General features: G+C 35.2%; 2 protein-coding genes and 1 pseudogene across 3 annotated transcripts; 1 reads left to right on the top strand and 2 right to left on the bottom strand.

Annotated features, from left to right (window-relative positions):
• The first annotated feature begins 4251 nt into the window (after positions 1 to 4251).
• LOC110736739 lies at positions 4252 to 6965 on the top strand (annotated as a pseudogene).
• Positions 6966 to 9450: 2485 nt separating this feature from the next.
• On the bottom strand, positions 9451 to 11875 carry LOC110736737 (pentatricopeptide repeat-containing protein At5g18390, mitochondrial-like). Its single transcript, XM_021917035.1, has 2 exons — positions 10197 to 11875; positions 9451 to 10102 (listed from the first exon to the last, which is right to left on the bottom strand). The coding sequence occupies exon 1, from the start codon at positions 11767 to 11769 to the stop codon at positions 10315 to 10317; it is 1455 nt and encodes a 484-aa protein (XP_021772727.1). The 5' UTR covers positions 11770 to 11875; the 3' UTR covers positions 9451 to 10102; positions 10197 to 10314.
• Positions 11876 to 13972: 2097 nt separating this feature from the next.
• On the bottom strand, positions 13973 to 26154 carry LOC110736736 (probable UDP-N-acetylglucosamine--peptide N-acetylglucosaminyltransferase SEC). Of its 2 annotated transcripts, none has more exons than XM_021917033.1 (29): positions 25775 to 26154; positions 25492 to 25670; positions 24302 to 24444; positions 24114 to 24212; positions 23960 to 24010; positions 22583 to 22699; positions 22367 to 22423; positions 21378 to 21497; positions 21184 to 21246; positions 20999 to 21077; positions 18755 to 18864; positions 18603 to 18656; positions 18441 to 18508; positions 18233 to 18335; positions 17946 to 18148; positions 17769 to 17865; positions 17334 to 17405; positions 17137 to 17213; positions 16947 to 17063; positions 16783 to 16867; positions 16508 to 16675; positions 16290 to 16400; positions 16082 to 16168; positions 15855 to 15982; positions 15642 to 15724; positions 15253 to 15358; positions 15008 to 15154; positions 14598 to 14718; positions 13973 to 14513 (listed from the first exon to the last, which is right to left on the bottom strand). In XM_021917033.1, exons 2-29 carry the CDS (start codon positions 25652 to 25654, stop codon positions 14400 to 14402), a joined length of 2943 nt encoding a protein of 980 aa, XP_021772725.1. In that variant the 5' UTR covers positions 25655 to 25670; positions 25775 to 26154; the 3' UTR covers positions 13973 to 14399. The 2 variants fall into 2 exon arrangements, with proteins under 2 accessions (XP_021772725.1, XP_021772726.1); XM_021917034.1 differs by having other exon boundaries at positions 24302 to 24441; positions 25775 to 26151.
• Positions 26155 to 26610: the final 456 nt, after the last annotated feature.

Genomic DNA, 26610 nt, shown 5'->3' with positions numbered 1-26610 from the left:
AACTTTCGTGTGCGCGCCCTCTACTAACATCTGCGCGCCCGCGAAGTATACTGCGCGCCCTCTACTGAGCGCGCTTGGCATCTACAGAAAGTTGCCTTCAATCTTCAAGAGTTCAAGCTAATCTGCGCGCCCTCTCCAGAGATCATCGCGCCCGCGCAGGATGAGTAGCGCGCCCTCTACTGAGCGCGAGGCATCTACGAGGTTTACATCCTGACTTGGCCTTGAATGCGCGCCCTCTCCCTTGGGTTGCGCGCCCGCGCAGAGCTGGAGAGAGGGCTCTCCTGGGCGCACAGCCTGATTAAAGCTCCTCACTTGATTTGCTATTGAAACTGGCTCTCGAAACTATCCCGAACTTTCTTCTACTTCACGTATCTATTGGTTTACCTGCAAAACACAGAAAAACACCCAAAAACAGCACAAAAAGGTAGAGTAGAGGGGAAGTACGAGGGAAATAGCATTGTTGTGCAATATATGGAGAAGCGCGGCAAAAATAGGGCTAAACAAGCGATAAATGGAGGGAAATGATAGGAAAAAGGATCCCGAATAGTGGCATAAAAGCCACTTATCAAAAATATATGTGTTGTTTCATATAATAATGATATTGTAATTTGTATTGGGACACAAAATCTGTCAAAAGCTGTCATTATTATATGCTTTTTATTATTTATTGCATTGAAACACGTTAATTTGCATTGGAAAACCAATAGATTGTTCAGTAAAATGCAAGGTTCACATAAATTCGAACGTTACGTTAAAATGTAGTTGAAGTGTACGTCATTAATGATGTTTCGTAAAATATATTAAGTGTTTCAATTTATAATATTAATGTTTCATATATATTATTGCTTGTTTCATATAGTTGGGCTCTATATGAACTAGGTTTACTGTGATTTCTTATACCTTATTGATGTTTCAAAAAACATACCTTATGTTTCATTTTATACTACTTATGTTCCATAAAATATATGTATTGTTTCATATACTATTGATTTTGTTTTATACATAAAAATCATTGATGTTTCATATAATATTTCATTCGAATATTATTTATATTGTTCCAGAAATATGAACTATTGTCCCATAAATATTATACATTGTTCCATACCATATGTGTGAAATGTACCAATGACTGAAATGCGTGTTCTCAAGATAATTAAAAAGCATGTACCAATGACTAAAATGCGTGTTCCCAAGAAAATGCATGAGAAAGTGATAATTAATCTCAGCCATCCATAATCTCAAAATTGATGGTGTAAGATTGGTTCTTATTTTAAGAGGGTTCTCATATAAGCCTTGGTTCTCACATGATCCCACCCCTATATATATATATATATATATATATATATATATATATATATATATATATATATATATATGATTTACTTAACAAAACTATTATCATTTTACCTGGGGCCACCAAAATATCAGATACGGCTATAACTACTAAATTACAATTTCAGCTAGCATATCAACATTATTAGATTACTCACTCAAAATTAGGTAACATATCAATTCATACAATATTAATAATAGACAAATATGTTTTTCTTTTTATAATGCTTCAATAAAACTAGACAAATCACGATACTTTATTTGATAGTTCTTCCACTTACAAAGCCAATAATAATATAGGAAGGATCTTCCCTAAAAAAAAATAAAAAAAAATAGGAAGGATCTCATTCAATTTTATTTTACACAGTATTTTAGTGTTAGAATCTTACATATGTTCTTGGTGATGATTATTATTTTTAGAATCTCTAACCATTTTGTCATTGAAACACAGTGACCTATTCATTATGGAAGATCTCCCTGACCTTGTTGAAAGCCAAAATGTTAATGTTGTGGATTCTTGTGTAGCTGAAGAAATGAGGACGATTTTCTTGGACTTATTAGATTCAAGCTTAATTTTCACGGCGTACTATAAATTTCTACAGTGATATGCAGCAAAATGCGACTTATACTGTTGTGCATTCAGTGATGAGGATTGATGAAGGACAAGTTGTGCTGATTTTAATACAACATCTCTATTCACATCAGATTTTTGCTTTAGATGATGTGGTTTTTAAGCCAAGTGATTGAAGGTGTTAAGCTAGTCTGACTGAAATCAAGTTTGAATGTGATATGCTGAAGAAGGTTGAATGTGATATGCTTAGCCTATCAAATTATTATATCAGATATATCTTCCCAATGTCTTCTTTCTTTGTGTCAATCTTTTCTTCTAACATGAAATCTAGTAGCAAATATGCTAGATAAAGAACTAAGAGGCACAGTAAATTAAGAGCATGTTTGGTATATGCATTTCAAGGGGTTGGAAACGGATTCTAATAAGAGATCCCGTTACAACTTGTTTGGTTGGAGTGGTAGAGTAGCCATTTCCGTTAATTGACGTTAACCATATCCACCAAAATGAATCCGCCTTAAACTCTGCGATAACAAATCTGTTACGCGACCCTTAACTTTTACTCTTCTTACTCTATAATCTCTTACTCTCCTGTAATATCACTTCTTGTCCTTAACAAAGTGAGCACTAAGCTGCTATGATTATCAAGCGTTGGCCTAACATTCACAAGCAATTGCTCGCTATTCTTATCGGAGCTTCTAAAAGAAGTGGATGCTCTCTCTCACTTCTGTTATTATAACTTTCTTCCTCGGCAACAATCATATCCATAATTATTAATACATATAATAAAAATATTTAATGTATTTTTTCACATTTATCAAATAAAATCCGAAAAAATTTATTTTTATTTTTGAGAAAGTCCTTGACTTTTTTAAGATTAATTTATGAGGTCTTTTTTTTTTCTCATATTTATATTTAAAGAAATACCCAAAAGATAAAATGAATTATTCCTTAGTTTTTTTTTTTGGATAAAATCCTAGCTTGAAAATATGAGTTTGGAAAAACTACAGTGATGTTTATTTGCCTTAAGTAGTATGATTGCACTATGAATTGATCCTATAATATGCTGCAGGAGTATGTAGTTGAATTTTGTTTGAAAGTGTTTCCTTTCCATATAAAACCAAACAAAATGAAATGGAATTCTATACATTTGATTCCTTTCTATAGTAAAACCAAACAATGTACAAAGGTAATGGTTATTCATATCCTTTTCCTATCTTATTTGATTCCTTTCTATTTCATTTCCAGTCGTTAAACCAAACACCCCCTAAAAAGATATACGGTTGCTTCTGATTCCCCCCTGATTACTCATTTATAAATTTACACTAAAAAAGATACCTGAAAATTTCATATAGATCGGTGATTCATCTTTTCAAGAGTATCTACAGTTAAGGATACCGAGTCATTTGAAAACGTGATTCAGTTTATGTTGTCAAGTCAAGACCAATTAGTTTTCCTAACTCATTTACTTTTTAAGCTCCTTAAAATGTATATAAGAAACTATTTGTTCTTTTTCCTTCACTTCATACCCCGAGTTCAATGGAAACTGGGGTACAAAGGTAAAATTTGGTATTTTATGACGTATGTTCAAAGGCAAATATTTGAACTATCACATTGTCAAGATCAAGCAAGGAAGATGTGCTCTACTTTAATTTCTTATAAAAGTGTGTTTTTTACATTAACTTGGGGTAGGGTCATCACTTCCCATTCTGAGAGACTTCTTATTTGTGTTAATCGACTAACTCTTATCTTATTGGTTAATCCTTCTGCCCTAAATAATAAGTTAGTTCTTTGTGGCCGAAGATGTTAAAATTGACCAATCTCTTATATATTAGTAAAATGTTACGAGTAGTATACTTATATGGAAGTTTTAAAACATTTTTTTTTTTATATATCATTTCATATTATACGTAATTGTCTATAAAAATAGATTGTTGGTAAAGATTTGAACTTTGACCTCAAAACCTTTTACCTCAAAGACCCAATTGCGACCAACTTTGTATTATTCACAAGTCTCACGGATTAAGGTAGTACATAACATTTTGTATGCATGAAGCTGAACTAATAATAAGATATTATAACCTACTCCCTCCGTCCCCTTGTTTTTTCTCCAGGAGATCCCATTTGGCTATATTTTTCCTTCTATGTAATTAGCTATCTCACTTCCCTTTTTCCCCAAAAACACAGTGAAGACAAAAAAGAGACCTGTCAATGCTGAATGACAGGCTCCATCTATAATGCGGGGCTGGATGCATCATTTGTAACGAAATGCTGAACTTTCGCATGCTTATATGGACCACCTAGTATGTATGTGTGCATTTGGCACATTACAATACTTTGTCCATCCTCAAGACCTGAGCCTCTGCACCTTCAGCCATGAATTCATGATTGATAGAAGTGGTTCGCCCGAGGTCATTGCAAAGCTAAACTTGGATTTCTGGAATCACATATTTGTGAAATGAATAGATAATAATTCAGCAAAAGGATATTCAACACTTTTAAAATCTCAGTATAGTTGATATGTTTTTTTTTTTTTTTTTTTTTTTTTTTTTTTTTTTTTTTTTTTTTTTGACAAAAGCAGTATAGTTGATGTTAATAGCAGAACAAAATACATGCGGACATGCCTAAATAAATTGCATTTCCATTCACTATTCCTCTAGTCTAAGTACTTCCTCTTTTTTTTTTTTTTTTTTAAATGCAACATACCCTTTGGGCATGGCAGGTGGTGGTGGGGGTTACGGTGGTCAGACAGTGGAAACGGTTTCTGGGTTTTTTTTTTATTTATTTTTTTATTTTTTGACCAATCAAAACTTGACATGTGTTAAGTGACCTTATATAATAGGTCATTAACTTGGTTGACCGGCTAGGGGATTGAAGAAAAAGAGGAACCCTAAAATTCGGATTACTCCATAATAATCCAAAGTTGAGATTATTATTTCTAATTTTTTCTAAGAGATTTAGATAAAATTCCCAAAAGATAAAATGAGCTATCCCTTGGTTTTTTTTGGATAAAATCCTGGCCTGAAAATATGAGTTTGGAAAAACTGCAATAATGTTTATTTGCCTTAAGTGGTATGATTGCACTCTGAAGAAGATGAGTTTCAGAGCTGCTGGTGCTTCTCTAGCCTTCTCTCATGGCGGTATTTCTCTCTCTCCTTTTCATTTCTTCAAGTTTTCCCCCTTTCATTTTTATTCCCGATATTATCCCCATCATTACCCTAATCGTGCTCATACATTTGATAATCGTGACTTGTTTCTCCAATCAGTTACTGAACGATCTAAATTAGGGTTTTCCGATCTTAATTCTCCCCTTTTACTCTTCAATCAAAAGGTTAATTTGCGTCCTCTTCCTTCTCTTATCCAATTTACTCAGCTTTTTACTGCCATTTCCAAATTGAAACGCCTTGAACCTCATTCCACCATTGTCTCTCTCTTCCGAAAGATTGAATTACTTGGTATTTCACATGGTATGCATTCTTTAAGTGTTCTTGCTAATTGCTACTGTCATTTGGGCAGACTTGATTTCGCCTTTTTCTCTCCTTGCTAAAAGGCTTAAGCTTGGTTATCCCCTTGATTGTGTCATTTTTAATACCTTAATTAATGGATATGTTCACTGCGATAAGCTACCCCAAGCTGCTCATTTGTTTAATAAAATTGTAAAGCTTGGTTTCCAACCCGACTTAATTACGTATAATACTATTGTCAAAGGCCTTTGTAGGATTGGCGACAATGCGTCTGCTCTCGCTTTTCTTAAGAAAATGCAATCTGGATCTCATTTTAAGCCTGACATTGTTTTATACAACACTATTATCGATAGTCTTTGCAAGGACAGGTTGTTACAAGAGGCCCTAGCCCTGTTCTCCTCTATGAAAACTGAGGGCATTAAACCCGATGTTGTCACTTATAATACTTTGATTCGAGGCCTCTACAATTCCAGCTGTGGGGATGACGCTCAGCGTATGCTGACTGAAATGCTAGAGAGCAACATAGCACCTACTGTTGAGACCTACAACATGCTGGTTGACATGTTTTGTAAAGATGGCTGTGTTGATCAAGCACAGTCCATTCTACACCACATGACTAAGAGAGGTGTGCCTCCAAACATCCTTACTTATAGTGCATTACTTGATGGTTATTGTTTGCATGGTCAGATGGAAGATGCAGAGAACCTACTTGATCTCATGGCTGAAAATGGTTGTGAGCCTAATCTTGTAAGTTTCAGCACTATGATTAATGGATATTGCAAGGCTAATAACATTGACAAGGCCCAATACATTTTCCAAGAGATGTTTCGGAAAGGAATAACCCCTAATGTTGTTTCCAACAACACTCTTATCAATGGACTGTGCAAAGCCAATAGACTCCCTCATGCACGTAAGCTGTTCGAGGAAATGCTGGCTGCCGGAGTAACTCCAAATGTTGTCACCTATGCCTCCTTGCTTGACGGCCTTTGCAAAAGTGCGCTGCTTGATGAGGCAGTGAAATTGCTTGAAGAAATGGAGGATAATGGTGTTAAGCCAAATGTTGTCATCTACAATATCCTAATAGACAACTTGTGTGAGGCTGGACAACTTGAAGATGCAGCAAAGTTCTTTTCAGATCTTGTAACAAAAGGTCTGCAACCTGATGTTAAAACATACACTATAATGATCAAAGGCTTCTGCAAGAAAGGGCTCATGAGTGAAGTTCCTCAAGTGTTGAGGATAATGGAGGAAGATGGTTGCCCCCCTAATGATCTTACCTATAATACGATCATTAGAGGTTATATAATCAATAATGACTTGTCAAATGCTTTATACTATCGTGATCTTATGGCTGGAAAAGGATTTGAAGCTGATGCAAACACTATCTCATTGTTTGTTGGTCTATTGTCTTCGAACAAGGATCTGCTTCAGAAGTTTATCAGTTAAATTGCAGTTAAGATGTATGCAAAGATTTTGGACCTTGAATTCTCAGGTGTTATCCTTACAGGAATGGTGAATCCATTTATGTAATTTTGACGAAGTAATTATACTAGATTGCAAGCACCTCACTCATTGTTGTTAATTACTAGTGAATCCATTTAGGTAATGTTTTGGTGCTCCTAGTATTTTGTGCATAGTAGTAGTGTTATTCTGTTATTTTTTTATTGGGGGGGGGGGGGGGGGGAAGGTGGAGGGCGGGGACGGCTTAACATAAGGTGACAACTGACAAGTCTGATCACAAAATAAGTGGCTTTTTAAAATTTTGTAATTTATTTCTTTCTTACTAATGGAAAAGTTACAGGGAGAACAAGAAACTAGGATAGCATTCTTTACTTATCTGTGTTCGTCTTAAAAAAAAAACGTTTGTTTCTTGATCTGTAGTGATAGAGTCACACTGAAAATTAGAAAGTCATATGCATAGAGTACAATTAGGACTAAGGTTTGATTTGATAACAAAGACTTTTATTACTTGGGGGTATTATTCAGAGACAATAGGAGGTACTTCAGATCATAAATAGACTTATTGAATTAGCTATGACATAAATTATGCAATGATATGTTATTGGTGCAGGTTTACTATTTTCATTATTTTCTTTTATAGTTCAGGCTTGGCTGTTGGTGTTTCATTTTTTTGTAGTTAATTTTAGCTTTGCTTCTGGCAATTTTACATGAGCAACTCTGTATCTTTTGCTTTCTAATTCTGACTAAAATTCTCTTTTTGCATGATCTTCCAAGAATTATAGGCTTTATGCTGCATGTGAGCTGGTTTACTTTGCAAATCATCTCTCCCTGTTTATGTGGTATATCGTGTATCAGTGGTCTGCACATCAGCACATTTGTACCGATGATGAAGTGTAGATGTAATTCGTATACATTGCCGTAGTGTCTTAACAAATCAAATTAAAGACATCAATAATGTACTAGCATTGTAGTGGATTGTTTTATCAGTAGTATTTAAGGAAAGGGGAGCTATAAACTATTATACAGATCTGGTTCACTGATGGTACTGGTTATTGTACCTGGTATGATCACATATCATGGCTCTAGGCAGGGCTGGATTGGATCACTGAAAGTTGTTGGCTTCATTTCTTTGCTGGGGCACTGTAGGTCTTTAGGGATCTGTAGAAAAGGGTTTGAGTTCGGGTTCCGACTTTGAGTTGGGATTTTTGTTGAGCTAGAAATAATCTCCTTCTTAAGCATGGTTGGTGTGATCTGAAACAGTGAAACACACTGTGAAGAGCTTGTGTATGTTGTTTGAGGTAGGCTTGTTTATCAAACAAGCTTGAAGATTCTTGTTTGTGTTTGTTTGTTTCCTTAATGGACAACACATGAACCAGCTATATTTGCATTGTTCAGTGTTCATGATTCATGAACGTATGAACTCTTTTTTTTATTTTTTATTTATTATTATTATTCTTTTTTTTTTATAAATGTTTTTTTTTTTAACCTCATGCATTTCCAGCTTCTATTAAGACTTAAAGGGGAAATGCAGATATAATTAAAGTCTTTCTATGTCAAATTTTTGATTTTTGCGTTATTATATGAGGTATTATTTGTGTTGGAGTTAAGTTGAATATGATTTGAGGAAGTAAAGTTAGTGGGTTTTGATGTTGATTATTTGCACTGTATGCTCAACAAATGTGATATATAATTTAGCTTTGTGTATTGAAATACTTAAATGTTGATGATAATGTTATAACTTTGGTGCAACTGAGAAACTTTTAGTGCTAATAATGATGTGAATTTAAGAAGATGATGCTGATTTTCGGAACCTAATTATGCTGTAAAATACGAGTATTAGGTAACTATGGAGCTTGGTATATGTGACAATGTGACTTTGAAGGTACTGGCATGGTGGTAGTTTCAAAATTGTTGCTAACGGAAAGATGGTGTATGAGCTGTACGATGATTATCAATTTGGAGTTGATTAAATTAAGATTTTAAGAATGTCTTTATACTCTAAAACATAAGGAGTGAACTTAGGGTGAACACATGACGAATTTCTTTCGACGAATGTTCTTTTACTAACTCCTCTAACCTATTGAATCAAATATTGAACTTCATATACATAGAGAATACGAGAATTTACTTCTCTTGGTGTAGCTCAGTGCTATCAGCCGGATGGTCAAAGTACATAACCTTTTCCTTTTCGTTACTTATGGGATAGGGATAGGAGAACTGGAAAAACCGATGATTTTAAGATCAAAATCGATCTGATTTTTTTTTTTTTTTTTTTTCATACCCTTTATGGGTTTGGTACATTATGAGTGGAATAAGATTATATGTATGAGTGGAATAAGATTATAGTAAAGTCATTAAAGTCTCATCTGGATGCACTGTTTTGTTACTATACTATATTATTCGTATATTGCCTTCATCCACAAATAATCTTCATGAAATTCTTTGTTGTGTTTACAAAAAAACTTAATTGTATATTATCAAAGAGAACTATATGTCAACTACGTCATTGACAATATACAAATAACTGTATATCATCAAAGAGAACTGTATATTATTCTATGTCAATTAAGTCATTGACAATATACAGGTACAGCATTATCAAAGAGAACTATATGAGCAAAAGCGTAAGAAAAAATTTATTTTGTTAGATTCTAATGTGTAATCACTGTAATGTGTAAGGTTAGTCTGACAGAAGCCTTGATTTGGAGTCACCACAAATTTATACTCCGTACTATGTTTTGGCTAAGATTAGGTTCAAATCAAAATTGAATTCTAGTACTGTACAATGTTTCAAAGAATCCACATAAAACTCGCAATCGGGAACCAACAAGAACAGGAAAGTGAAGGTATCTGAACTAGATTAATCATAAGTGTGTCTATAAAGATACAACAATCTAAACAGCAAACTCTCCATCATTGTCCTAAGGAAGTTATCCTCTTTTAACAGTTTATAATGACGCTTAGATCTTCAAGCTCGAGATCTGGAAGTTGAAAAAAAAAATTAACCAGGCTCTTCACTTGACTGCTGCTCATTGACAACTCCCACCTATGGTAATAAAGGGAGAGAGAGAAACAGAGAGAGAAAGGGAGGTAAAGGAGCTAAAGGTAGTCATTCAGATATGCTTGATCTAGTAGAATCAATAAATCATCATTTTTCATTTTTGAAGCTCTTACAGGACAAGCGCGATGAATTAGTTCACAGCCTGGTGGTCAATTTTGCACTTGGGTAATCATGACACTGCTCAATAAGTGACGTAAATGCTTCTTACTATACCCCCTGAAATGCAGTAAAAAAATTTCATCTCATCACAAGCACTAATATTATTCAAATGATATAATGAGGCATTTAAATCCTAGACATGGGGTCTTACCACTCTTCCCATGAATATGCCTCTTTGAGCTGAAGTCACATCTCTGCCATCAACAGGCGCGATGACCTTATCACATCATTAAGCACCACAAAATTGTGCTCCGCAATCAACTGACATATCAAGCACCTCTTAAAGACACTTCTAACTGCTCTATCCTTTCTGCCAGGTCATGCTTCCCAATATTCTTCAATCCATCAGTGACCATATCAAAGTTTTTCGACAAAGGCGGCAAGCCTATCTCAGTCATCTCAACCAAGTAGTTTGCAGCCTCAACAAATCTACCCCCACGAGCACACATCCTAATCAACATCGTGTAAACTGGCCTATTTGGCAGATGCCCTTTAATCTTCATGTCACTGAAAAAGCTAAAGGCGTCATCAAACTGTCCAGCCCTAAACAATGCCTTGAGAATAGGTGCATATAAACTCGGAAAAGGCTTATGACCCTCCTCAATCGAGCAATGCAGCAGCCTAAATGCCTCATCCAACTTATGCAACTTAGCAACAATTGGAATCATAATTTTATAGGTATCAATATCAGGGCAAAGCCCCAATTTACACACATCACTAAACAATTCAATGCAAAACTCAGCCTCCCCCGACTTACAAATTGCTTCCAACAACGAATTAAACGTCCTGATATCAGGCACAAACCCTTCCTTAGCCATTTTCCTAACCAAAGCCTTGGCATTTTCAACATGACCAGCATTCAACAACCCATCAATCAACAAATCCCGGCCTCGAACAGGCGGATTAAACCCCTTCTTACTCATCTCCTCCAAAAACTCCTGAGCCTCCCTCAACTTCCCAGCCTTACACCACGCGTTAACGAGCACCGAATACGTCTCCTTATTCGGGCTAGCCCCTTTTCTAATCATCCTCCTAATCAAAGAATAAGCCCCATAAAAATTCTTCCCCTCACACAAAGCAAACAACAAGGAATTATAAACACCAACAGTTTGTTCACACTTAAAAACTTTAGGGCAAGAATTAAAAACCCTAACAGCTTCATCAATAAACCCTTTACTACCATACTCACGAATTATAAATTCAATTACCTCAGTTGAGAAATTCAAAGAAGATTCCTTACAAAGCTGATGAAGAACCTTCCACATTGTCTCCCAATGATGAGTTCTAGCTAGGGTTTTGATCAATTCCTCGTATTCAATTGCAGTTGGTGAATAAGAGGAGAGAGAATTACATCGCGCCCAATTGAAGAACCGGAAAGACTGGATTCCATAACGAGAGCACCCCCGAAGAACGCGGTAAACGAGCTCGTTGGTGACGGTGATTCGGAGCTTGTTTAGGGTTCTTTCGAGGTAGATGTCGCGGCGAACAATGTTGGAGATGTGGTGGACTGCGGCGAAGTAGTCGTCGTTTTTGGTGGAGGAAGAAAGGGGTTTTCCGCCATTGGAGGAGGTGGGGTTTCCGCCATTGGAGGAGAAAGTGGAGAGGAGAGAGAAAAGGGAGTTGAGATGGAGGAGAGGGAAAGGGATTGGTGGTAATGGTGATGGGAAGGTGGGGTGGTAATGGAGGAGAGAGTTTCGAAGGATGGATTTTGCAGTTGATATCATTCTTCTGGTTTCTTTGATTTTGAAGAAGAGAGAGAAGTGAGAGGAAATGAGAGGGAGAAAACACAATCCATAAACCACTGGAAAAATTTCCCTCCTATTTTATTATTTGCTCCATTACCATTTTTTGCACTTATTAATCTATACTCAAGTCTCAAGGAATAGATTATAACGGAGTAATTATTAAAATCTTTCATTGAAATTGTCTAAAGGAATAGATTATAACGGAGTAATTTTCAATTGTTATTAATTTATACTCTCTGTTTACTTTATCTTAAAAAAATAATTTTCAATAAAAGTAAATTCTATTCAATAAAAATAATTTTAGTTCAGCAAAAATAAGTTCTATTCAATAAAAATAAGTTTTAGTTGAGTAAAAATTAGTAACCTTAAAGAAGAAATATAATTGAAAATCAGTAGAAATACAAAATCAGTTTAGTAAAAAAAAATTTAGTTCAGCAAAAATAAGGCGAAGTGAACGAGGCCTTATTAATAATTAACGATATTACTGATCAAAGATTTGCGTCGACAAACGTACGTAGAAGAAATGGAGCAAGAAATAATATACGAAAGGAGTATGTTTAATTAGCATAAATTAGTAGTTAATCCCCAAGCAATGCTCGCCTTATTAAACCAATATAAAAACCATAGTATCTTTCATTTTTTATTAAAGGGCCTAATGCATCAATAAATGGATGTTGTATTAATACGGAGTATCAGCTATTTAAAAATTTTGGAAAATTGTTCCGTGTATCCTTGAGGTTTTAAAAAATGAACCGTGTGTCCCAGAAAACTTTTAAATGCACCGTATACCCTTGATGTTTGTAAAAAAAATAAATAAAAAATACACCAAATACCTTGATCATTGAACAAATGCACTTATCATTAAACTTATCAAACTAAAATTATAACACACACTGACTCCCTTATAATACTTTATATTTATATAGTAAAACTGCCTAAAAGCAAAAATTACATCCAATATTGAACTCCATCGATCATTCTAAATCCTAAACTTTTGGGTGTTAAGATTTAATTTATTAATTAAGTTTACTTGATAATTAAATAATTTAGCATTACATTAGCATTATAATGTAATAGTTTAATATAATTTGATGCTTAGGGGGTTTCAATCTTACAAAATTTACCATTTATTATGAGTCTAGGGGTATTAGGTGCCATTTATTTATTTTTTTTTTTTTTTTTTTTGCAAACCTTAAAGATACACAATGCATTTGAAAGTTTTTCAAGGATATACGGTTCATTTTTTTTAAAACCTCAGGGGTACATGAAAGCGCCAGACCCAATATTAACAAACTATGTTAATATCAACAATAAAAAAACATATTACTTTCATCTTCCTCCTTTAATACACTTGCTTCTTTTTCCTCCATCAACACCACCAACAACCCCTTCTTCCATGAACGCCGACACGACGCCCGACAGCAGCTTCGTCGCCAAATTTAAAGAAAACCTAAGAAAAATACACAAATTAAGGGAATGGTTAACACAAAATGGTAGGTATTGTCGAGGGTACCTAGGCTTTAACAATGGAGCATCTATTAGAGCTTGAAGAAAGCTTCGATTCGGTGGGGTTTGAAAAAAATTGAAGAAGGTAAAGACCATTTAACTATAAAATTGCTCATATCATGATTCTTTCGCTGGTTCATTGTGATAGGTGGCGATTGTAATGGTGGTGAAGAAGCGGATATTGAACTCCATTGTTAAAGCAGATCTTCATGGTTGAAGACTTGAAGCTCTAATGATGTTGAATTTACAGTCTTGTCCATAAATTACTAATGAAAATGACTTTTATACCCCTATATTAACAACTTTTGTTTATATAGAATATTAACTTGTATTTTCTCCACACGGAACATTTCTCAATGAAATTTTTTACTAACAAAGAGTTAAAAAAGGTTAAATGAAAATCACAACAGAATAACATTTTTTCTTTTTAAAAAAATTAGTTTATTAAACTTCTTCATTACTTCATTTAATCATGTTGCAAACCAATATGATGTACTCCGGTATAAATTTTTTTTTCCCTTAGTAATTAAAGCACAATTTAGAATGGATGAAAGGAGAAATAAACATGGTTACAGTTTGTTAAATGTTATTTCTAATACTTTATTTTATTACAAGAATAGCATAGATTGTATATATAATGTTATTTTTAATACTTTATTTTATTACAAGAATAGCATAGCTTGTATATATAATGTTGATTCATCTTAATTCTTGTAGTAAAATAATTGTACATACAATAACATCGCAACTGCTACGCAGAAAGCAATGCAGCTAAAGACAACCAAGGAAAAAAAAAAAAAAAAAAAAAAAAAACACGGGAGGATAAACCTGTGAAGGCCAGGGGAACATCGCTCTCTCTACCTCTGCTGCTATGATACAGAATATGTTAACAGGCGAATCGCTCAACCCTCAATTACATGCTAGATAGATCAGTAGCACATAATAATCACATTATTTCTAAATGTTACAACTCTCAATCATTATCAGAGACCCCTTACCTTGAAAGAAAAAAGTCCTCTTCAAGTATCATCAAGCACTAATGATATATACGGAGTATGTGCGTCCTCTACAATCTATGTACAATCCCGTTCAGCTAGTTTTTCCTACCTATCGAAAGGAAAATCCATATCATTTTCAGTGACCTTGAAAGATTGAGGATGCTTGTCTGTGCAATACAAATTCCACATCTTGAAAAAAGCTCTCTCAAGGTTCTTAACCTGGGAATCCCAAGTGAAAAAGTTAGTCAGTCGTCAATAACACAGAGAGGGAGGGAGGGAGGGAGGGAGGGAGAGAGATCTCACCCAACGAGTAGTGTCGAACAGTGGGCAAGTCAAACGGATAGCCTTCAATTGATTTCTAAGGGCCTGGAGTTTCGAAGGATTTAATGCCAGTGAAACTGCCCGCTCTTCATACTCCTCAATACTATTAATACCAAGAGCAGTGGGGTCAGAGGGAGATCAGAGCTCCTCATAACAGCCCAACTTAATTAGCAAGGCAACAAAATTTTTGCACATTACACAACTTAATGTAGTTTGTCATGCCCATTAACTGATAAATCTGTCTCAGAAGGGAAGACCCTTATCCAAACTATATACATATCCACTTTATAGGATGTGAATATGATAATGTGCATAGGAATAATTTGGTAACACGAGGAAAATGCAATAATACAACTAATCTATTAAATCACTTTAATACCATTAATGGTTACCTGTCCACTATCATCTCCTCTCCAAGTCCAGTAGCAAGACAAAGTGAGCCAGCAACTCTAGTAGCCATTTTCTCAAGAGGCAAAGTAATCATTGGTAAACCAGCCCAGAGGATATCTGTGCCAGTAGTGTGTCCATTACACAAGGGCCTGGAAGACAACATTCATGCGTCAACCAAAACTGAAGCAAGATTAATCAATAGTATGAGACTACCCAATAATAAAAGAAAAACAGGAAAAACTGTTACGTGTCCAAAAATAGATCAGCCAAAGCACTGCGTCTGATGTGCTCGGTTTTTACAGCAACACCTGTAAATATAAGCTGATCTTGCCCTACTCCTTGAGCAGCAGCATCTGTAACAAATGAAGAATAATGATGATTAACAATAAATTGATGGTGGCCTGCAGACAGAGCAGGCATGAATATACTTTCTAAAGTTGGGAGAAAAGCGCTTTCTAGTGAAATTAATTATGGTCAGTAATACAGTCGGAGCAGGCGTAAGTGTGAAGGTACTTTCTAAATTTTGGAGAAAAGCACTTTTTAGTTGAAGTAATTATGGTCAGAACATTCGTATACATGATAATTATCGAAGAAAAAAAAAATTCCTTTTCAAGATAAGGAATAAAACCAACTTACATGCACGTAGTCTTGATTCTCCAGCGGCCGGAAATTTCAAAAGCCACAAGGCACTGTTTGGTACAGATTTGAGAATATTGCACCTTGAAACAAATGGCAAGATATCAACTGTTATTTAGAAAAGAAGTGATTGCATAATAGAATAAGTTAAGACAAAAATTGCTGTAGGTAGCTATGCATATTATATGAAATGAAAGAAAATCGCAAATGTACCACGCAGTGAAGATTTCAGGATCCATTTTGTATAGTTGATTGAAGCATGCGAACAAGAATTTGTCTTCTGGAAGGCCATAATCTGAACGTTTGGGGTGGCAATTTGGATCCAATAGATCTCTATTTTTCTGAGTAAAAAAATAAAATAAAATTATATGCCGAATTAGCTGAATAATTACTCTTGAACAAGACAAAACAAAGGTATCCAAAAAGGCAGGAAACACAACCTGTTTGTAATCATTTACAAAGTAGCAATGAGGGAGATGAACGAGCTTCTCGGAGTAAATATGAGCAGAACAGAAAGGAGATACAAACTGGAATGGAGGAGTAAAAATATTACTTATTAGCATTTATGAAGGGGAGAGGCAAAAAGAAATAAGATCAATGTAACATGCACTAGTCAACATTCGCAGCAAAAGAACTTTTCCCTCCGACCTCGTCAGTAACCAGATAGTCAATGTATGATGCACCCATCGTTCCTGGAAAGCCCATGTATGAAACCTGAATAGGTGCTGGTTTCATGGCAAATATCTCATTTCTGGCACCCTGTGTTCACATGAAAGGAATGAAAAAGAAGAAAATTTGAGAGGCTCCTGCTGGGAGTAATGCAAATGAATTCTGATAAATGATGACAGATGATGAATTATACTTACCTTGGTGTAGCCATTGAGGTTCACAAGAATTTGTATGTTATCTTCGTTAATTATTTTGGCAATCATATCTGATGACATAGCGGAAACATCCACAAAATGCTCAGCTTCAGATTGAGTTCGTTGTCTCCACTCAGTCCCATCATTAGGGCTCAATGCATAGCAGAAAACCTGAAGAGTAAGCTTTATCTCATTACCACAAAAAAAGCACAGAAACCAAATAGAAAAAACAGGTAGAAACTATACTTCAGGAGATAGCCACAGACATAGTGACATACCTCAACATGTTCTCTATTGTGCATACCAAACACAGAACCCATCAGATGTGAAAGAGGATGGTTACCGAAGTCACTGCTCACATAACTGCAAAGCCCAAACACATATTATAAAGATGGCACCAGAAACTCCAATTGATATGACACAACTAGATCATCTGACATACCCAACCCTAAGCCTCTGATAGCCACCTTCACTCTTGACTGGAATAGGATGAGGGTGCTTAAAGGGAGACAGCGCATAACGTGATGCAACCACTGAGCAGTGCTGCGCATACTTGCGGCTAGAAGATGGAAGATATAAATTAGACCTCAAGTTAAAACTTCCTGTTGACAGAGATCGAAAAGCAAGGATACCTGATTTCAAGAGCCAGCGCTGGATCAAGAGGATATGCAATTGCATGGAAAGGCTGTACACTGGGAAGAACTGACATCTGAAATCAGATTCAGTATAATCAAAAGTAAAGTTAGCTGAATACTTCCACGTTTTATACAGCATTAACAATCCCGGGGTAGATACAAAGAAAATTACTTCTAAAAAGTGCTTCTCTAACCTTAATTTGTCGTTTGATTATTCCCTCAACTTCAGCAAACATTTTGTCTTTATCTTCCCAGCTGCAAACACACTGTAAGAAAAGTGACAAAATTAATAGTTACATCTGACAGAACTTTCAATATAACTAGCAATGGAAGTTGAGCATGAATGCATTCACCACAGGACGGGAACAAGAACATACTCCAATTTAAGCATCAAAAAAATCCTTATGCCAAAACACATGGAAAAACTCTGAATAATGCTAAGTATCTCATGATCGTATAATCCGATTGTAATTAAAAAAAAAGTTGTAAAATATGAGAAACACTGAATTTACTAGTATACATTATCCTTGCACTAAGCCATGAGTTGTTTTCAAATTGACCTAAATACTTCACAGCAGAATCTTTCAATTTACTTTCTATTCTAAACTACCTTCATCTCTCACTAGTACCTGTAAAGTGTGGAGAAGATTACAAGTTGCTTCTGGGAAATCTGGGCGTAATTGCAATGCTTGTTTGTAGCTTTTAATAGCTGCCTCCACATGTCCACTGCAGGACGAATGCTCCATGTATTACTAATTAGCTCAGCGACAAAACTATAAGTATATTTGTAGTAGTATTATTCTTACCTGTCTTTATAAGCTGAAGCCAGATTAGCATGTGCTTCAGCCATGGTTGGTCGTATGTTGATAGCATTAATATAATCCTGGAGTGCTTCAGTCACTCTTCCAAGCTCTTTATAAGTATTTCCTCTGTTCACAAGCCCATCAGCAGCCATTGGATCAATACGTAAAACCTCGTTGTAGCAAGATATAGCATCTGCATAATTTCCCTATAAAAAAGGAAAAATAGTCAGGAGGACTAGAGTGTAAGAAAATCAGATATAAACAAATAAGGAACCAGATGATCAAATTACCTGCTGTTTATAAATAACTGCCAGATTGTTAAAGGGAGCAGATAATCCAGATGTGACACTCAAAGTTGCCTTATAATAAGTAGCTGCCACTGCCACCATATTCCTGATCACAAAATATATCTGCTAGTAAAAGCTGTACGAGACATATCCAAACAAAAGCCCAAGGAATATAAAAAGACTAATAAAGGAAAACGAAGAGAAGTTTTACCATTCCATATAAATGTTTCCAAGGTTTGTTAAAGCTTGAGGGTGATGGGGTTGTATTGATAGACATTGCTAAACATAGAATAATAAATCATTTTATAAGATGAAAACACTCAGTAAGTGTGAATCCAGGATAATATACATTTTTTCAGCTGAAAAGGCTTACATTATAGCATTGAATTGCTTCATCAACTCTGCCCACATCTTTAAGTGCATTACCCTTAACCAAGAGAACATAAGAAATCAGGTCCAGTAACATGAGAATATGCAGAATATACATTCTGATTCCTCACAATCAACAGGTATCCAGAAACAAACCAAATTATTATAAGCCTCCAGAAATCCCGAATCACAATTAATGGCCTCTTTGTAATGAAGAATTGCCAAATCCAACTGCCCTTGCTCATAATACGAACTAGCCAAATTACCTGGCATTGGTGAGACCACAATGCCATGTCACAAACATACAATTATTTTGGTGGAAATTTCAAAAAATATGCATTGAGTTCATAATATAAATAAAACCAAAATAAACCTTTGTGCAATCAAATATCCCAACTTGAAATTGAAGGCAACAGAACATAAACAAGGAACTGCGTATTTATAGCATAAACATAACAAATCTTTTTAGTTTATGATGAAGAATTTCATATGTAAATTAGGACAGTTAACATTTATTTATATATATTTGGGGGAATATTCTAGAGTTTAATAATACCTATTATATAAGGGGTTATAGGAATGTACTTCTATCTTAAATAAGAGTTGAGTAAATTGATTCTTTGAGTTTCCGCAAAAACTTGTGCGAACTTGTGAGAATCATATTCATAAGTATGATAATGAACTTTTTTAGTTTAGATCCGTTTGTCTCTAAATTAACATCCAGATTTTGTGAAAGTCCATTTGACGTTAGAAAAAAGGGGGCCACTCTTACATATGTTTCCAGTGCCAACTCCCAAGGCATGTGTGGATATGCCAAGGGCCACTCTTTCTGCAAAATAAATCCTTCTAATGGTTTTTACACAATTTTTTACAGGATCTCTATAATAACCCCTTCACCTCATTACTAAAGGTATTGGCTTTGAATAAAAGGGTATTTTCAATACCATGTCTAAAGATTCAAGTGTCCACCTCTATATTTTCAAGATAATCTATAAAAATAGAGGGGAAAGAAGATATTTAAAATTAGAATAACAAAATGTCATTTATGTGCAACAAGGTGGAATAGGAGCATAGCTAATATAATTTCCTAAACACAGCAAACTTCTACCAATGGACAGGGCCTACCTTAAAGTGCAAGCTCTGTGGTTTGTAGAGCAAAATTGGACTTTTATCCATTAGACCATGGTAGGAAGCAATTAGCTAATGTCTTCGAAAGCTTGAGTTAAAAAAAAAACGTAATTCCATCCATAAAAATGGGTGTAAAAAGCATTGTCAATTTTGGGAAGAAACAACCAGAACATTTTTTTTTTTTTTTTGAACAAGAAACAACCAGAACATCACAATAAAAAAATCATTGTTATAACTTTTTAGGCCAAATTAGAAAATAACACCCAAAAAAAACCCCGATTTTGATAATAACACCACTCAAAAAAAAGTTTTATTATAACACCACCAAAAATCCCAAAATTTTGGTTTCACCACGCACTAATGGATTTTTGGATGGAAACCGTTAGTGGGACCCTATGGACACGTGTCAATTGGGTATTGGTTTAAAAAAAAATTAAATAAAAAAAAAGAACACCCTAACCCAGCCACTAGCCTTCCACCGGCAGCCCAATCCTAGCCGCCGGACGCCAATCCTCAGCCGCCAACACCCTTTGTCCCACCAAAACCAGCGAAATCAGGCCAACATTCGCCCTCATAACTGGCGACAAACATCCTAGTCCTATCAACCGCCGCGAAAATGAAATCCACCGCATAATTCGCCGCCATTTTGGTTTCTGGGTACGGGTTTGGGTTTGGGTATGGGTGTGGGTTGGGGTTTCGGCGGTTTGGCGACGGTTTTGAGTAGGGAGAGGAGTTCGACAAAAGTTGTGGGTGTGATGTTGTTTCGCTGGCTTAGGTAGGGGTTATAGTGGTTCGGCGACGGTGTGGGCTGGGGTTTCGACTGGTTTAGGTTGGGGTAACGGTGTTCAGCGAAGGTGTGGGTTGGGGTCACGGTGGTTCGGCAACGGTTTCGGAGCTTCGCCGACGATTTCAGGGGCTGGGTATGGGTGGGATCGGCGCCGGTGGTGGAGGTGGCTAGCTGGGTTAGGGGGTAAGTTTATTTATTTATTTATTTTTAATTTTTCTTTTTTTAAACCAATAAACAAATGACACGTGTACATGACGGGCCCCACTAACGGTTTCCATCCAAAAATCCGTTAGTGGGTGGTAAAACCAAAATTTTGGGATTTTTGGTGGTGTTATAATAAAACTTTTTTTTTAGTGGTGTTATTATCAAAATCGGGGGTTTTTTTAGGTGTTATTTTCTAATTTGGCCAACTTTTTATAAAATCTCAAAACTATTAACAATGATAAGAAGTAATTGAGGCAGATAAAAAATAGCTAGAAGCTCACCAAATGCCATTGCATAGTTTGGTCGTGCCTGAAGAGCATGCTGATAGCACGTTACAGCTTCTTGAGTCATTCCCAAAGCCTGTAAAAAGTAAAGATAAGGGAATAATTTTTCTTCATGCACCAATCAGTTGACTAACCTACTCAACATCATAGCAATAAGCACTACACAGTACACACCAATTTACCTTATAAACATTTCCCAAGTTTAAATATGCATCAGGAAAGGATGGTTTAAGTTTCACAGCTTCCTGAGGAAAAGAAAAAATTAAGGTCATAAGTGATTCTTCTGATTAAGGAAAAAAAAAGGTACATTCTTAATCTGCACACAGGAGTAGACAAGAAGTAGGGAAAGAAAGGGAAATAAATGAGATCTAACTACCTTGTAATAGTGAAGCGCCCGATTAAGATCACCCGATTCCATAAAAAGGCCAGCAAGATTTGACCATGCAACCGCAAAAGTTGGTTGTATACGTAAAGCCTCAAGATAGCAACTATATGCCTGCACAAAAATAGATTCTAGAATGTGGAGTCTCGGTGATGGAAGTAACAACAAGACCAACCAACATCTGAGCCTGCCCTGTAGCTAAGAATTGGTATCTGTATTGGACTGTAAATCAAGACAGTTAAGGACATGTATTACTCTCATCAGTAACTCTACTGGTGATTAAGGTGAACAGAAATATAAAAAATAATGAGAGCCACATCTCCTGTTATAATGACATCTACCATTTTAAGCTCTTCAAAAAAAACCAATAGGGTGAGCATTTAAGGAAATCAACTGAAGTATGAAGTATATGGGTTAAGAATAGCATGGAGCTGGAAAACTAAAACCCAAAAAGTAAGAGAAATGCTTTAAGCAGACATAGGCTTATAAGATAAATTTTTTAAAAGAATTTTGAAAACCAGTATACAGTAAGTCCAAAATTGACAGACTGGATGAGATGGAAGAGGAGAAGCAATTTAGAGTCCATGGTAGATGGAGATGGAGATTACTGCTAGATAACATAATCTTAAACATTACACATTGGTGTGGTCAATCTATAGGTAACAGACCACCAAAATCAGCATCGGTTTACAACAAGCATTTACCTTCAACAAGTACAAGCACTTCACCCAGGACAACTTTCCTCCTCACACCCACCCAATAAATTTAAGGAAAAGAAAAAAAAGAATGAAAACAGCTAGATGCAACTTGAAATAAGAGCAAGAATACAACAATAAATCTTATCTTTGATATTGACCAACATCTTATCAGACAAACTACAAGAAAGCACAGCTATATTCATCACTTTAACCATGAATAATTAACATATCTCTTTAAAAGAAAGGAGCAATAAATATTAAAACACAGCACAGTGTAGGACTTACTTCTTGCACTAAGCCTTGTGCCTTCATTAAATTCCCAAGGTTGCTATGTGCATCAACCTGATCAAATGCACAGAAAGTTTAGCCAAGATATGCCATTGAAATCCAGACTTTTGACTTTAAACCATATTTGACAATGGTTGACACGGGGGTGGCGGGGTGGGGGGGAGGAAGAAGGAAGAAATACAAAGCTGTGGCATTCAGGAACAAAGATCTAACCAAAAGAGGATTTAATGCAAGAGCCTGGCGGCAACATTGGGCTGCCTCATTCAATCTCCCTTTACGCATGTACGCACTAGCTAAGTTCGACCAGGCATCCGCAAAATTTGGCCTGAGCTGTAAGCATAATGTAAAAGAAAAATCATTGAACGTTAGGAACTAGAAAACAAGATTTATATAATAAATTTTGGGAAAAAACAAGATTTGACTGGGTCACTTTAAAATCAACATCTATATAGGTTTATGTTAAACACAATTAGGCTGAAATGGATATTTCTTTAACAGAGAAAATCATCAGGTTTGGTAAAAATTAAATGCTGAAATAAATTCTAGCTACATTGAGAAACAGGGCACCACCGCACAGGACACAACGTCAATCAGCAAATTTGATCTTCATGTCATTAGAGTAGTGATTAAAAATTATCTTTTTTTTTTAAAAAAAAAAAAATAAAAAAAAAAAAAATTTAACTAATAAAGCTTATCTAAATACCCCAATCTTAAACTTGTTTCAACTAATAAAGCTTAACTATAAAGCATGGTTTTCAGATATAGTCAGAATCCCAGTAATGGTCATGAATCCACTTTTGCAGGCAATGCAGGCGGTATGCAGCTGTTGCAGCCTTGTATTTCAGTCGCAGCAAGCTCTAATTCTTTTACAATTCGCTTTTTCATTGCGGCGATGTTGCCAAGGTTCAATACCATAGCCCTATAGATTAAGCGATCTTGTGTGAGCTTATTGGCCCTTAACTTAACTTAGCTGAATTTATTGTAGTTGTGATTTGAGAATTGATTTTGGGTAACCTTTATAAGCCCTGAACTAAATTTACTGGCCTTAAACTTAACTTCTTTGAATTTAATATCCTTGAACATAGCTTAATTGAACTTATATTACTGAAATTAGTCAAAGTAAAGTGATAGGAACAGAGTTAGAGACATGGTTTCTTTAGTTTAACATAGGATCTAACAGGGTATCTAGGATCTTCACTCTGTCTCCACAAATCCACAATGACATCCTGTTTGACTTTTCAATTTTCATAGTACAAATTCGTACGCATAATTGATGCGTCAGGTTGACAAATAGTGTACAAGTATGTCATTAGCAAGGGTATGTATTTATTTAATAACAAGATAAGACAGACTAAGATTTTAAAAAGGACCAATAATCCAGAAAGTTTCCATATCTAAGTTGGACTTGGATTCTTTTCTGACCATCAACTTGACTTAAGTTTCTCCGGAGAGCATAGAAGAAGATTTGTGCTTCCACTTTGATACAAACCATAAGTAATAACAAAATTCCATTTCAAAACAAATCAAAGGTCAGCCTGATCAGCCGCACAGCATAATATGCATATATCAGGTATGCCACTAAGAACATACCTCAATTGCAATTAAATAGTAGCGGATTGCAATATCAACATTTCCTTTTTCCTGTAAGAAGCATACAGAAATCAAGAATTGAAGTCCATGAGCCATTCCAGCCATTATATATATTTAAAGCTTAATAGATCTCATGTCAATGCATTATAAACACCTTCCATGCATTTGCCATATTGCCAAAACACTCTGCAAAATGGGGCTCAATTTGTATAGCCTCTTCATTTCTAGTAATGCACATATCAAAATCATGCAGCTGCAAAATGGCAAAACAAATGGTAAGGACCAGCTGACGTCTGTTTAAAAATTAAACTAGAAACACAACCAATATTGAAGAACAATAACCTGATAGTGTATAGCACCCAAAAGAAGAAGATTATCTGTCCGTAATGGATTTCTCTCATAGACAGTATTACTATGCTCCAAAGCCTGCTTATAGTCACCACTCTTGTACAACTGATGTGCAGCACCCAGCAACATGTCTTCTTCTACATCCAATCCAATAATATTAAAGTGAATGTTAGCACAACATAATCGCGAATAATGCAGTCTTCCTTCACCTACTCACAAACTGAAGCACCATAGACTGGCTGTAAATTTGGCACTAGTTTTCAGAATACCAGTGAGCAAGAAGCCCATCCAATAATAGGCTTCCCACTCAGACACTAACCCCAACTTTTCAACATCCCAAAAACTCACTCCCATGATTGGTCCACAAGTTTGATATACATTTTGTAATAATAGCTAGTAAATAATGAAAAGCTTGAATCTTTTTTTGAAGAAACATCATAAGATGTCCAAGATTCAAAACTATCACATAATCCACCATGGTCCTGTCACATAACTTTAATTCATTCATATACAATGACCCCTTTGCATCATAATTCATAATTTCATACCCCTTTTGTCCCAAATAAATTGCCACTCTTTTCTTTCCTTTACTTCCGTCCCAATTTAGATGTCACTCTTCTTTTTACGGCATGAACTCACTAATACGAAGTATTTAATTACCCATATATTCCCACCACTAACAGTCCAATAGTTATGGTTCCGCACCCTCTAAAGTATAAAACAATATACAAAGGTTGGTCCGTTGGTGTGACGATCAAATTAGGACCGAAGTAATATCTAATTTAAGTGCCAAGAATATCATTACCTGAAAGATTATTATAATAAAATAACATAAAAAAACTTCTTTTAGTTCTTCCACAATCAATTATAAGGATAGTGGCTAGATTAGTGGTTAAAGTATTGGAGGATGGAATCGTCCCCATAACATAACATCAATTCTCGTCTACCTCACTGCCCTTCACGACTCTCTATACACACCCGAAACATGAAACGAATATACTATTAATCATCTCAAGATTCAGAACAATCCCCCCCTACCCCAAATTAAAAAAAAAAAAAAAATAAATAAATAAATAAAACAACATTATGAAACCAAGAATTCAGATATCATAATTAATTCATAAACAGCAAAAAAAATTGACAATAATAAAAAAATAAAAAAAAAAATGGAGGAAGAAGAAAACCTTCACGAGACTCAGCGCCCTTAAAATGGTTCAAATTAATATTAGAAGAAGAAACATCGGATTTAGCATCAAACGCCAAATTCGACAGCTGCAATTCATTCTTATTATGATTATTACTATGATTATGAAGCTGTTGCCGCGATTCGCTTCGCAACGAAATCATCGTTGATTCCGAAACCCTAACAACAACATCAACAACAAATTGATCACAAACAAATTAACCAAAAGCACAAAAACCCACTAATCAATAATTTCATCAATAAATCATGAAATTAAAACTTACAGATTCTCTATTGAAAAATCAAGGAAGAACAAAGAAAAAAGATAAAGATGGAAGTTCTAGGAAAGAGGTGAAGATGGTGTGAGAGTCAGGGGAAGAGAGTAAAATGACGCCATTTGTCGGAAGGAAAAGAGGAGAGAGAAATGGAAAATTTAAGGAAGAAGAAGGAGAAATCGGGGGCGTACACGTGTAGGGTGGAGAAAGATTGATAGTGTTGGTGTTACCTGAAATCCTGAATTACATACGTACTTGGCTTTGTATAAACACAAAGTTTTGTCTAGTACAGTACTTCGTGTGAATCTTCCTAAGTTCGATTTTGTATTTTTGTACTATGTTTTCCTATTTTTTTTTCTTTTTCTCCTCCACATAAATAAATTCTTCTTCTTTTTTTTTTTTTTTTAATTTATATGTTGACATTTAAGGAATAAATTCCATATTATCTTTGCATGATGAAAGTTATTCTAATTAGTGAAATAAAGTAAATTTTAGGAAAAATTAATAAAAATAATCCGAATTATTGACTATCTTCTCATTTTAATCCAAACTACTCTTTAACTTAGAATAAACCAAAGTATAGGAGGCAGTTGTTCATATTAGTTTAATCAAGTAAGCAGCTGGTTAAATTAAACATGTGGGGCCCGCTTTTAATTGTTTTTAATTGCATTTACTCCTAATTTCATTTTTTTGGTTCCTCCTTTCAAAATTAAACCATGTCTACATACTAGGAAGTAGGGGGGAACAAGCAGTAATTGCTGTGATTTTCTCTTTGGTCATAGTTGCTTACAACATATTCTTTAGAAGTTAATTTGGTGTAAGACACTTTGATTAGGGGAGTAATA

Source organism: Chenopodium quinoa, unplaced genomic scaffold (assembly GCF_001683475.1).
Source record: "Chenopodium quinoa cultivar QQ74 unplaced genomic scaffold, ASM168347v1, whole genome shotgun sequence".
Lineage (NCBI taxonomy): Eukaryota > Viridiplantae > Streptophyta > Magnoliopsida > Caryophyllales > Amaranthaceae > Chenopodium > Chenopodium quinoa.
This window is presented reverse-complemented; position numbering and strand designations above follow the sequence as displayed.